General features: G+C 42.1%; 1 protein-coding gene across 2 annotated transcripts in view; it reads left to right on the forward strand.

Moving 5' to 3' along the window:
- LOC128649286 (guanine nucleotide-binding protein G(q) subunit alpha) overlaps positions 1-14,369 on the forward strand; it is a 466,803-nt gene that overhangs the window by 270,216 nt on the left and 182,218 nt on the right. For both annotated transcript variants that reach the window (XM_053702477.1, XM_053702478.1), the window contains one exon: positions 9,299-9,427. In XM_053702477.1, coding sequence (XP_053558452.1) covers positions 9,299-9,427 — 129 coding nt within the window. The remainder of the gene's footprint in view (positions 1-9,298; positions 9,428-14,369) is intronic.

Raw genomic sequence — 14,369 nt, forward strand, 5'->3', positions numbered from 1 at the left:
TTCCTTGACAGAACAGAGAGGGCTAAAGTTATTTTTAGCTTGTGTAATCTTCGGGCAGTGCTTTGTTTACTTCTTTAGTAATGTAGGGATCTCACTCAGTTGGCTCAAAAGATTCTTTTGGATGACAATACATGACAATCCTTGTCTTGGTTGATCAATCATCTGTCTATTGTTCTGCGGGCACCTTTTGTCCATCCAAATTGGACTGTGATCTCGACAAATGCTAGTCTCTCTGGTTCGGGTGCATTCTGGGGGTCTCAGAACACAAGGAGTTATGTTACTTCTGCAACTCAATTTTCAGGGTCCTTCAGTTTCCAGTCAGACAATGTCACAGCAGTAGCTTACATCTATCATCAGGGGGAACTGCACAGAAGTAGATTTCATGGTAGTGGCTTCAGAGGCTGTGCCTTTTGTCAGATTCAAATTACATCCTCTACAATTAAAAATGTTGCAGCAGTGGAACAAGGTTACAAGTATCGGTCTTAGAAGATATTTTTAGACTTCAAAGCAGTCTCTGACATGTGAGAGGAGTGTTTTTTAGCCAGATTCTATGTATATTTAATTTAATTTAATGAAGAATTATGTAGCCGTGCACTGCTAAACTTCTTCTGTTCACAATCCCTAACATAGTAGCAAACTCACTAATCTCTTCTTCAAGGGACGGGCCTTTCTTTGCCCAACATAGGTGGTGATTATGATTACCACTGACAGTCTGAGGGTTTCAATCAATGTGACTGAGGTGGCTTACATAAATCGCCAGGGTGGCATTTAAAGAGCCTTAGCAATGAAAAGGGTACCCCACATTCTGACTTCAACAGAACACCATTATTGCATGATTTTACCAATCCAAATCCTGGGTGTAAACAACTGGGTAGCTGACTTTCTCAGTCATCAATACCTTCACTGTGACAAATGATACCTAAATCAGGAGGTATTTGATCTGAATTTGAGTCGTTTGTGCAGAGCAGACCTCATGAATCACAAGCCACCCCATTATTGTCGGAGACCTTGGGATCCATAGATCCTCTAGTGATTCTCTGGTCATTCAATCTGATTTACATCTTAACTCTTTGTGTTACTATTCAGGGTAATAGCCAGGAATAAACTAGAATCAGCCTGTGTAATACTGATGTCTCCAGCATGGCATCAAAGGACTTAGTATGCTGGTCTAATTCAAATGTCCTCCAACCAACCTTGGTATCTTTTTCTTTTATGGAGGATCTTCTCTATCAAGGTCCCTTCTTTCAACAAGACCTTAAATCTCTAAGTTTGACTGCATGGTGCTTGAACACCTAATTTTGTCACAAAGTTACTACTCATTCTATTAGAACAGTTTCCACCTCCTTAAACTTTTAGGAATGAAGCAGCCATTGAACAAATTTGTCAGTCAGCTATTTGGTCCTCTTTGCATACTTTTACCATTTTGACACATTTGCCTCTTTCGAGACTGCTTTTGATAGGAAAAGTTCTGTAGGCCAATCTGTCTGTTTAGTGCCTTTCCTGGCTTAACTGTTTCTCCACCCTTTTTCCATGGTGGTCTCGAGGACTGCTTGGGTATAGGATCCCACATATAATGGCTCGTGGACTTCCACAATCATCCATGTGAAAGAAAACAAAATGATTGCCTACTTGATAAATGTATTTATTTCATGAAGAGAGTCCACGAGTCCTGCCCTTGGCTTTTTGTACAGTTAGCAGCAGTACCAGCTTACCCTGCTTTATCTTTCCTACTTTTCTAAATGTTTCCCTTCTCTTGGCCATATGTATGAATGAGGAATTATGGGAAAGTGAGAGTGCTTAGAAGCTCTGTTATGTTGGGTGTTTTTGCTTCCTCCTAGTGGACTGGAGTTATCCCACATATTGTGGCTTGTGGACTCTCACCATCATGAAATAAGTTATCGAGTAACCATACTTTTTGTTTTTCAAGCAACACTTAACGTATATTTCTTCTCTGTATAAATAAAATCACACAGATCCATAGTATGATTATCGTGACTTCACACTTTCAATTGTACACATTCCTTTTGTTTAAATTTTAATTTCTTTGATGCCGTTAATTTTTACTGGTTGGGAGAATAGACTTGAGTTTCTTTATGTTTATTTAGATTTCCAAAAGTTCTTACTCTTTCGTACTTTCGTTCTCTTTTTTGACTGTTTTTATGCATTGTGTTCTGGCCTGAAGATTGTATTAAATTGTATAGGTCAGGGCTTCACAAATAGAGGCGCAGGTTTCTAATAGTGACTAACAATTGGGGCATGGAGCCAGAATAATCTCTATAGCAGTCTGTTTCCCAAATGCACCTGCTGCCACGTGCATTACTATGCTGCTGTCTAACTTTGAGCAGGTTAATAAGAGTGGGATTTTTTTTACTGCATTCCTATGTTGCTGCTGTTCATGTGCACAGGGTATCATTAAATAACTTTAAAGACTATTATGCTGGAAGCTGCATGTAATGACACACAGTGGAGAAGGTAATATTTGGCAAGTCATTTCATGCTTAGCTTATCACCAAAAGAAGAGTACAGGAGGAGTCACCTGGAGACGTTTAAGTGGGCTTTGTAGCACAGAGTTATAAGGTAATTTTCTCTCCATTGGTAACTGTAACAGGAGCTGGCTGAACCAATGAGTTCTTCACTTGGAAGCCATCTGGAATATACAGGCAATGCATAAAATTTACATAAGTATAGTATAATCCAACAGTATTTAAAGGGACACGCAAGTCAAAATATACTTTTCTGATTCAGATAGAGCATTCAGTTTTAAGACACTTTCCAATTTACTTCCATTATCAATGTTGGCACAACCTTATTATAAACACACTTTTTTGAGAACATGTGCTAAAGCTCACAGGGTGTATGTATACTAGTCTGTGATTGGCTGATGTCTGTCACATGATACAGGGAACTGGAAAATGGGAGAAAAAAATAAGTTTGACAGAAAAAAATCTACTGCTTATTTGAAATTCAGAGTAAGTGTTAAATCATTGTCTTTCTCGTGTTAGGTGTATCCAGTCCACGGATCATCCATTACTTGTGGGATATTCTCCTTCCCAACAGGAAGTTGCAAGAGGATCACCGACAGCAGAGCTGCTATATAGCTCCTCCCCTAACCGCCATATCCAGTCATTCTCTTGCAAGCTCTCAACATAGCTGGAGGTAGTTAGAGGAAAGTGGTAAAATATAGTTAGTTTTTTCTTCAATCAAAAGTTTATTGTTTTTAAATGGTACCGGAGTGTACTATTTTATCTCAGGCAGCATTTAGAAGAAGAATCTGCCTGCGTTTTCTATGATCTTAGCAGAAGTAACTAAGATCCACTGCTATTCTCACATATGTCTGAGGAGTGAGGTAACTTCAGAGGGAGAATGGCGTGCAGGGTATCCTGCAATAAGGTATGTGCAGTTAAGTTTTTCTAGGGATGGAATTTGCTAGAAAATGCTGCTGATACCGGATTAATGTAAGTTAAAGCCTAAATACAGTGATTTAATAGCGACTAGTATCAGGCTTGCTATCAGAGGTATATACTTTGATTAATGTGCAATATAAAACGTTTGCTGGCATGTTTAAAATCGTTTTTATATATGCTTTGGTGATAAAACTTATTGGGGCCTAGTTTTTTCCACATGGCTGGCTTTATTTTTCCTAGAAACAGTTTCCTGAGGCTTTCCACTGTTATAGTATAAAAGTTACAGTTGGTGCAGTTAAAATTACAAACTGTGACATTCAGCTTCCCTCAGAAGTCCCCTGCATGCTATAGGACATCTCTGAAGGGCTCAAAAGGCTTCAAAAGTAGGAGCTGTGGCAGTTGTTATGACTGTTTAAAAAACATATTTTTCATTTTGTTAATCTGTTTTTTGTATTAAGGGGTTAATCATCCATTTGCAAGTGGGTGCAATGACCTGCTAATTTGTTACATACACTGAAAAAATTTCGTTAGTTTAACTGCCTTTTTTCACTGTTATTTCAAATTTTGGCAAAATTTGTTTCTCTTAAAGGCATAGTAACATTTTTTTATATTGCTTGTTAACTTGATTTAAAGTGTTTTCCAAGCTTGCTAGTCTCATTGCTAGTCTGTATAAACATGTCTGACATAGAGGAAACTCCTTGTTCATTATGTTTAAAAGCCATGGTGGAACCCCATAGGAGAATGTGTACTAAATGTATTGATTTCATTTTAAACAATAAAGATCAGCTGTTATCTTTAAAAGAATTATCACCAGAGGATTCTGACGAGGGGGAAGTTATGCCGACTAACTCTCCCCACGTGTCGGACCCTTTGACTCCCGCTCAAGGGACTCACGCTAAAATGGCGCCAAGTACATCAAAGACGCCCATAGCGATTACTTTGCAGGACATGGCGGCAATCATGGATAATACCCTGTCAGCGGTATTAGCCAGACTGCCTGAATTCAGAGGAAAGCGCGATAGCTCTGGGGTTAGACGTAATACAGAGCGCGCAGATGTTTTAAGGCCCATGTCTGATACTGCGTCACAATATGCAGAAGCTGAGGAAGAGCTTCAGTCTGTGGGTGACGTCTCTGACTCGGGGAAACCTGATTCAGATATGTCTACTTTTAAATTTAAGCTTGAGAACCTCCGGGTGTTGCTTGGAGAGGTTTTAGCTGCTCTGAATGACTGTGACACAATTGCAGTGCCAGAGAAATTGTGTAGACTGGATAAATACTACGCGGTGCCGGTGTGTACTGACGTTTTTCCAATACCTAAAAGGTTTACAGAAATTATTACTAAGGAGTGGGACAGACCCGGTGTGCCGTTTTCCTCCCCTCCTATTTTTAGAAAAATGTTTCCAATAGACGCCACCACACGGGACTTATGGCAGACGTTCCCTAAGGTGGAGGGAGCAGTTTCTACTTTAGCAAAGCGTACCACTATCCCTGTCGAGGACAGTTGTGCTTTTTCAGATCCAATGGATAAAAAATTAGAAGGTTACCTTAAGAAAATGTTTATTCAACAAGGTTTTATCCTGCAGCCCCTTGCATGCATTGCTCCTGTCACTGCTGCTGCGGCGTTCTGGTTTGAGTCTCTGGAAGAGGCCTTTCAGACAGCTACTCCATTGACTGAAATACTTGACAAGCTTAGAACACTTAAGCTAGCTAATTCTTTTGTTTCTGATGCCATTGTTCATTTGACTAAACTAACGGCTAAGAATTCTGGATTCGCCATCCAGGCGCGTAGGGCGCTATGGCTTAAATCTTGGTCAGCTGACGTGACTTCAAAGTTTAAATTACTTAACATTCCCTTCAAGGGGCAGACCCTATTCGGGCCTGGTTTGAAGGAAATTATTGCTGACATTACTGGAGGTAAGGGTCATACCCTTCCTCAGGATAGGGCCAAATCAAGGGCCAAACAGTCTAATTTTCGTGCCTTTCGAAACTTCAAGGCAGGTGCAGGTCCTCTGCTACAAAACAAGAGGGAACTTTTGCGCAATCCAAGCCGGCCTGGAAATCTAACCAGGCCTGGAGCAAAGGCAAGCAGGCCAGAAAGCCTGCTGCTGCCTCTAAGACAGCATGAAGGAACGGCCCCCTATCCGGCAACGGATCTAGTAGGGGGCAGACTTTCTCTCTTCGCCCAGGCGTGGGCAAGAGATGTTCAGGATCCCTGGGCGTTGGAGATCATATCTCAGGGATATCTTCTGGACTTCAAAGCTTCCCCCCCACAAGGGAGATTTCACCTTTCGAGATTATCTGTAACCAGATAAAGAAAGAGGCATTCTTACGCTGTGTGCAAGACCTCCTAATAATGGGAGTGATCCATCCAGTTCCACAGATGGAACAAGGACAGGGATTTTATTCAAATCTGTTTGTGGTTCCCAAAAAAGAGGGAACCTTCAGACCAATTTTGGATCTAAAGATCTTAAACAAATTCCTCAGAGTTCCATCGTTCAAAATGGAAACTATTCGGACAATCCTACCTATGATCCAGGAGGGTCAGTACATGACCACAGTGGATTTGAAGGATGCTTACCTTCACATACCGATTCACAAAGATCATCATCGGTTCCTAAGGTTTGCCTTTCTAGACAGGCATTACCAGTTTGTGGCTCTTCCCTTCGGGTTAGCTACAGCCCCAAGAATTTTTACAAAGGTTCTGGGGTCTCTTCTGGCGGTCCTAAGACCACGGGGCATAGCAGTGGCCCCTTATCTAGACGACATCCTGATACAGGCGTCAAACTTCCAAATTGCCAAATCTCATACGGACATAGTGTTGGCATTTCTGAGGTCGCATGGGTGGAAAGTGAACGAGGGAAAGAGTTCTCTATCACCCCTCACAAGGGTTTCCTTCCTAGGAACTCTGATAGATTCTGTATAAATGAAAATTTACCTGACGGAGTCCAGGTTATCAAAGCTTCTAAATTCCTGCCGTGTTCTTCACTACATTCCGCGCCCTTCGGTGGCTCAGTGCATGGAAGTGATCGGCTTAATGGTAGCGGCGATGGACATAGTGCCATTTGCGCGCCTACATCTCAGACCGCTGCAATTATGCATGCTCAGTCAGTGGAATGGGGATTACACAGATTTGTCCCCTCTGCTAAATCTGGATCAAGAGACCAGAGATTCTCTTCTCTGGTGGCTATCTCGGGTCCATCTGTCCAAAGGTATGACCTTTCGCAGGCCAGATTGGACAATTGTAACAACAGATGCCAGCCTTCTAGGTTGGGGTGCAGTCTGGAATTCCCTGAAGGCTCAGGGATCGTGGACTCAGGAGGATAAACTCCTCCCAATAAATATTCTGGAGTTAAGAGCAATATTCATTGCTCTTCTAGCTTGGCCTCAGTTAGCAACCCTGAGGTTCATCAGATTTCAGTCGGACAACATCACGACTGTGGCTTACATCAACCATCAAGGGGGTACCAGGAGCTCCCTTGCGATGTTAGAAGTCTCCAAGATAATTCGCTGGGCAGAGACTCACTCTTGCCATCTATCAGCGATCCATATCCCAGGTGTAGAGAACTGGGAGGCGGATTTTCTAAGTCGTCAGAATTTTCATCCGGGGGAGTGGGAACTCCATCCGGAGGTGTTTGCTCAATTGGTTCATCGTTGGGGCACACCAGAATTGGATCTCATGGCGTCTCGCCAGAACGCCAAGCTTCCTTGTTACGGATCCAAGTCCAGGGACCCAGAAGCGACGCTGATAGATGCTCTAGCAGCACCGTGGTTCTTCAACCTGGCTTATGTGTTTCCACCGTTTCCTCTGCTCCCTCGACTTATTGCCAAAATCAAACAGGAGAGAGCATCAGTGATCTTGATCGCGCCTGCGTGATCGCGCCTGCGTGGCCACGCAGGACCTGGTATGCAGACATGGTGGACATGTCATCCTTTCCACCTTGGCCTCTGCCTCTGAGACAAGACCTTCTACTACAAGGTCCTTTCAATCATCCAAATCTAATTTCTCTGAGACTGACTGCCTGGAGATTGAACGCTTGATTTTATCAAGGCGTGGCTTCTCCGAGTCAGTCATTGATACCTTAATACAGGCACGAAAGCCTGTAACCAGGAAAATCTACCATAAGATATGGCGCAAATATCTTCATTAGTGTGAATCCAAGAATTACTCATGGAGTAAGGTTAGGATTCCTAGGATATTGTCCTTTCTCCAAGAGGGTTTGGATAAAGGATTATCAGCTAGTTCTTTAAAGGGATAGATTTCTGCTCTGTCTATCCTTTTGCACAAGCGTCTGGCAGAGGTTCCAGACGTCCAGGCATTTTGTCAGGCTTTGGCTAGAATTAAGCCTGTGTTTAAACCGGTTGCTCCTCCATGGAGCTTAAACTTGGTTCTTAAGGTTCTTCAAGGAGTTCCGTTTGAACCCCTTCATTCCATTGATATCAAACTTTTATCTTGGAAACTTCTGTTTTTGATGGCTATTTCCTCGGCTCGTAGAGTCTCTGAGTTATCAGCTTTACAATGTGATTCTTCTTATCTGATTTTCCATACAGATAAAGTAGTTCTGCGTACAAAACCTGGGTTTTTACCTAAGGTAGTTTCCAACAAGAATATCAATCAAGAGATTGTTGTTCCATCATTGTGTCCTAATCCTTCTTCAAAGAAGGAACGTCTTTTACATAATTTGGACGTAGTCCGTGCTTTAAAGTTTTACTTACAAGCGACTAAAGATTTTCGTCAAACATCTTCCCTGTTTGTTGTTTACTCTGGACAGTGGAGAGGTCAAAAGGCTTCGGCAACCTCTTTCTTTTTGGCTTCGGAGCGTAATACGCTTAGCCTATGAGACTGCTGGACAGCAGCCCCCTGAAAGGATTACAGCTCATTCTACTAGAGCTGTGGCTTCCACCTGGGCCTTTAAAAATGAGGCTTCTGTTGAACAGATTTGCAAAGCGGCGACTTGGTCTTTGCTTCATACCTTTTCAAAATTTTACAAATTTGATACTTTTGCTTCTTCGGAGGCTATTTTTGGGAGAAAGGTTCTACAGGCAGTGGTCCCTTCCGTTTAAGTACCTGCCTTGTCCCTCCCTTCATCCGTGTACTTTAGCTTTGGTATTGGTATCCCACAAGTAATGGATGATCCGTGGACTGGATACACCTAACAAGAGAAAACATAATTTATGCTTACCTGATAAATTTATTTATCTTGTGGTGTATCCAGTCCACGGCCCGCCCTGTCCTTTTAAGGCAGGTCTAAATTTTAAACTACAGTCACCACTGCACCCTATGGTTTCTCCTTTCTCGGCTAGTTTCGGTCGAATGACTGGATATGGCAGTTAGGGGAGGAGCTATATAGCAGCTCTGCTGTGGGTGATCCTCTTGCAACTTCCTGTTGGGAAGGAGAATATCCCACAAGTAATGGATGATCCGTGGACTGGATACACCACAAGAGAAATACATTTATCAGGTAAGCATAAATTATGTTTTTTATTATGCACTTGTTAATTATGTAATTGTTAATTATGTAATTCTACTGCATTGAGTGGTCCTTTAGGTTTTAAACAATTTTCCAATTTACTTTTTATCTAATTTGCTTTGTTCCCTTAGTATCCTTTGTTTTAAAGCATACCTAGGTAGGCTCAGGAGCTGGGAGCTAGCTGCTTATTGGTGGCTGCACATGTAAGCCTCTTGCGCCCAGTGGTGCATTGTTGCTCCTTCAACAAAGGAAACCAAAAGAATGAAGCAAAATGGATTAAAAAAAAGTAAATTTGAAAGTTGTTTACAAATGTGTGCTTTGTCTGAATCACGAAAGAAAAAAAATTGAGTTTTATTTCCCTTTTTTAAGATTTCCACCCCACTGGATACATTAGTTACCATTACTTTTGCATTTTCCATTTTCAGCTATCTCAACGATTTGGATCGTATAGCAAGCCACGGATACCTTCCAACCCAACAAGATGTGCTGAGAGTTCGAGTCCCAACTACAGGAATAATTGAGTATCCCTTTGACTTACAAAGCGTCATATTCAGGTAGATGGAGAAACCCGGTTTTACGTTTTTAATTCTATTGACTTCATAATTTTTTGTCAGTTGTCATTTTGTAGACTGTGTAGATAGAAGCCTCTCAGACACCTAAAATACATTTCCCTTTCCTAGATATCATACATCCTCTTCGTGCCATTTTTATTTCACCTTCTTCCAGTTTGGATTATGGTAACCTGATGTTTTTTTAGAGAATAAATAAGGTTGTGACCCTCTTGTCAGGTGTCTGCTTGCATGATGGCCTTGAGCTCACAAAAGTTTCCCTGGACAAATGACAGGTTCTATTTTGATTTGCCTCTAAACACAGACATGCAGTCATAACATTTTGTTTTAAGTTCAAATATTCCACTTCAGAAAAATATTAGGAAATGATTTCTTGATCCCTTAAAGCTGTGTTTAATTCTTAACCTATTTTTAAAGGGATAGTCTACACCAGAAGTTTTATTGTTTTAAAAGATAGAAAATCCATGTATTACCCATTCCCCAGTTTTGCATAACCAACACTGTTATATTAATAAACTTTTCTCCTACATTGGTGTATCCGGTCCACGGCTTCATCCTTACTTGTGGGATATTCTCAATCCCTACAGGAAGTGGCAAAGAGAGCACACAGCAAAGCTGTCCATATAGCTCCCCTCAGGCTCCGCTCCCCCAGTCATTCTCTTTGCCGCTCTAACTAGTAGCATGTCCCCGGGGGTGGTAAAGAGTATGTGGTGTTAGTTGTAGTTTTTTATTTCTTCTATCAAGAGTTTGTTATTTTAAAATAGTGCCGGCTTGTACTATTTACTCTGCAGCAGAAAGTGAAGAAGATTTCTGCTAAGAGGACTATGATTTTAGCACCAGTAACTAAAATCCATTGCTGTTCCCACGCAGGACTGTTGAAACCAGATAACATCAGTTGGGGGGAACAGTTTGCAGGCTTAACTGCTTCAGGTATGATCAGTCATTTTTCTAACAAGACCCAGTAATGCTAGAAGACTGTCAGAAATTCCCTCTGGGATAGGTAAGCCATTGTTATTAGATTCAGCAGTAAAAGGATGGCTTATTTTAAGGGATTATGCTGGTTGACACTATTGTGGGCTAATCGATTGCTTTTTAGCAAGTTTTCAACTTAAATAGGTGTTTTTTTTATCAACTTAAATTTGGGGCTTAATTTGCGCCTGGCACTTAGTTGGACACCTAATCTAGTCAGAAAGGCCCCTCCACTCTGGTATGCAGAGGAAGGAAGCCTCATTTCTTCTGTTATGTGTGATCAGTCCACGGGTCATCATTACTTCTGGGATATAACTCCTCCCCAACAGGAAATGCAAGAGGATTCACCCAGCAGAGCTGCATATAGCTCCTCCCCTCTACGTCAGTCCCAGTCATTCTCTTGCACCCAACGACTAGATAGGATGTGTGAGAGGACTATGGTGATTATACTTAGTTTTTATGACTTCAATCAAAAGTTTGTTATTTTACAATAGCACCGGAGCGTGTTATTACTTCTCTGGCAGAGTTTGAGGAAGAATCTGCCAGAGTTTTTTTACTATGATTTTAACCGGAGTTGTTAAGATCATATTGCTGTTCTCGGCCATCTGAGGGAGGTAAAGGCTTCAGATCAGGGGACAGCGGGCAGATGAATCTGCATTGAGGTATGTAGCAGTTTTTATTTCTGAATGGAATGGATGAGAAAATCCTGCCATACCGTTAAAATGACATGTATGTATACACTTTAGTATTCTGGGAATGGTATTTCACCGGAACTACTCTGTTAAAGGTCACTAATCCTTTTATTAACTATTTATCATGTTAAACGTTTTTGCTGGAATGTAGAATCGTTTACATTGCTGAGGTACTGTGTGAATAAATATTTGGGCATTATTTTCCACTTGGCAGCATTTTTTGCTTTTATTTATGACAGTTTCGTTTCTCTTCACTGCTGTGTGGGAGAGGGAGGGGCCGTTTTTGGCGCTCTTTGCTACGCATCAAAAAAATTCCAGTCAGTTACTTTTATATTTCCTGCATGATCCGGTTCATCTCTGACAGATCTCAGGGGTCTTCAAACTTCTTTGAAGGGAGGTAAATTCTCTCAGCAGAGCTGTGAGAATTCTTAGAGTGACTGTGAATAAAAACGTTGCTTTGTATTTTTTATGTCAAATTGAATTATTGTTATTTTACTAATGGGAACAAACCTTTGCTAAAAGTTGTGTTGTTTTAAAGTTGATGCTATAACTGTTTTTCAGTTCATTATTTCAACTGTCATTTAATCGTTTAGTACCTCTTTGAGGCACAGTACGTTTTTGCTAAAAAAGATTATAACCAAGTTGTAAGTTTTTTGCTAGTGTGTTAAACATGTCTGACTCAGAGGAAGATGTCTGTGTCATTTGTTCCAATGCCAAGGTGGAGCCCAATAGAAATTTATGTACTAACTGTATTGATGCTACTTTAAATAAAAGTCAATCTGTACAATGTGAACAAATTTCACCAAACAGCGAGGGGAGAGTTATGCCGACTAACTCGCCTCACGCGGCAGTACCTGCATCTCCCGCCCGGGAGGTGCGTGATATTATGGCGCCTAGTACATCTGGGCGGCCATTACAGATAACATTACAAGATATGGCTACTGTTATGACTGAAGTTTTGTCTAAATTACCAGAACTAAGAGGCAAGCGTGATCACTCTGGGGTGAGAACAGAGTGCGCTGACAATGCTAGGGCCATGTCTGATACTGCGTCACAGCTCGCAGAGCATGAAGACGGAGAGCTTCATTCTGTGGGTGACGGTTCTGATCCAAACAGATTGGACTCAGATATTTCAAATTTTAAATTTAAATTGGAGAACCTCCGTGTATTACTAGGGGAGGTCTTAGCAGCTCTCAACGATTGTAACACCGTTGCAATACCAGAGAAACTGTGCAGGTTGGATAAATATTTTGCGGTACCGGCGAGTACTGAAGTTTTTCCTATACCTAAGAGACTAACTGAAATTGTTACTAAGGAGTGGGATAGACCCGGTGTGCCGTTCTCACCCCCTCCAATATTTAGAAAGATGTTTCCAATAGACGCCACCACTCGGGACTTATGGCAAACGGTCCCCAAGGTGGAGGGAGCAGTTTCTACTTTAGCTAAGCGTACCACTATCCCGGTGGAGGATAGCTGTGCTTTCTCAGATCCAATGGATAAAAAATTAGAGGGTTACCTTAAGAAAATGTTTGTTCAACAAGGTTTTATATTGCAACCCCTTGCATGTATCGCGCCGATTACGGCTGCGGCAGCATTTTGGATTGAGTCGCTGGAAGAGAACCTTAGTTCATCTACGCTAGACGACATTACGGACAGGCTTAGAGTCCTTAAACTAGCTAATTCTTTCATTTCGGAGGCCGTAGTACATTTAACCAAACTTACGGCTAAGAACTCAGGATTCGCCATACAGGCACGTAGGGCGCTGTGGCTAAAATCCTGGTCAGCAGATGTTACTTCTAAGTCCAAATTACTTAATATACCTTTCAAGGGGCAGTCTTTATTTGGGCCCGGTTTGAAAGAAATTATCGCTGACATTACAGGAGGTAAGGGCCACGCCCTACCCCAAGACAAAGCCAAAGCTAAGGCTAGACAGTCTAATTTTCGTCCCTTTCGGAATTTCAAAACAGGAGCAGCATCAACCTCCACTGCACCAAAACAGGAAGGAGCTGTTGCTCGTTACAGGCAAGGCTGGAAGCCTAACCAGGCCTGGAACAAGAGCAAGCAGGCCAGGAAACCTGCGGCTGCCCCAAAGACAGCATGAACCGAGAGCCCCCGATCCGGGACCGGATCTAGTGGGGGGCAGACTCTCTCTCTTCGCCCAGGCCTGGGCAAGAGATGTTCAGGATCCCTGGGCACTAGAGATCATATCTCAGGGATACCTTCTAGACTTCAAATTATCTCCCCCAAGAGGGAGATTTCATCTGTCAAGGTTGTCAACAAACCAGATAAAGAAAGAAGCGTTTCTACGCTGCGTACAAGATCTGTTATTAATGGGAGTGATCCATCCGGTTCCGCGGTCGGAACAAGGACAAGGGTTCTACTCAAACCTGTTTGTGGTTCCCAAAAAAGAGGGAACTTTCAGGCCAATCTTAGATTTAAAGATTCTAAACAAATTCCTAAGAGTTCCATCGTTCAAAATGGAAACTATTCGGACAATTTTACCCATGATCCAAGAGGGTCAGTACATGACCACTGTGGATTTAAAGGATGCTTACCTTCACATTCCGATCCACAAAGATCATCACCGGTATCTAAGGTTTGCCTTCTTAGACAGGCACTACCAGTTTGTAGCTCTTCCATTCGGATTGGCTACGGCTCCAAGAATCTTCACAAAGGTTCTGGGTGCCCTTCTGGCGGTACTAAGACCGCGAGGGATTTCGGTAGCTCCGTACCTAGACGACATTCTAATACAAGCTTCAAGCTTTCAAACTGCCAAGTCTCATACAGAGTTAGTTCTGGCATTTCTAAGGTCGCATGGATGGAAAGTGAACGAAAAGAAGAGTTCTCTCTTTCCTCTCACAAGAGTTCCATTCTTGGGGACTCTTATAGATTCTGTAGAAATGAAGATTTACCTGACAGAAGACAGGTTAACAAAGCTTCAAAATGCATGCCGTGTCCTTCATTCCATTCAACACCCGTCAGTAGCTCAATGCATGGAGGTGATCGGCTTAATGGTAGCGGCAATGGACATAGTACCTTTTGCACGCCTACACCTCAGACCGCTGCAATTATGCATGCTAAGTCAGTGGAATGGGGATTACTCAGATTTGTCCCCTACTCTGAGTCTAAATCAAGAGACCAGAAATTCTCTTCTATGGTGGCTTTATCGGCCACACCTGTCCAGGGGGATGCCATTCAGCAGGCCAGACTGGACAATTGTAACAACAGACGCCAGCCTACTAGGTTGGGGCGCTGTCTGGAATTCT

The sequence above is a fragment of the Bombina bombina genome, chromosome 2, assembly GCF_027579735.1.
Source record: "Bombina bombina isolate aBomBom1 chromosome 2, aBomBom1.pri, whole genome shotgun sequence".
NCBI classification, from domain to species: domain Eukaryota; kingdom Metazoa; phylum Chordata; class Amphibia; order Anura; family Bombinatoridae; genus Bombina; species Bombina bombina.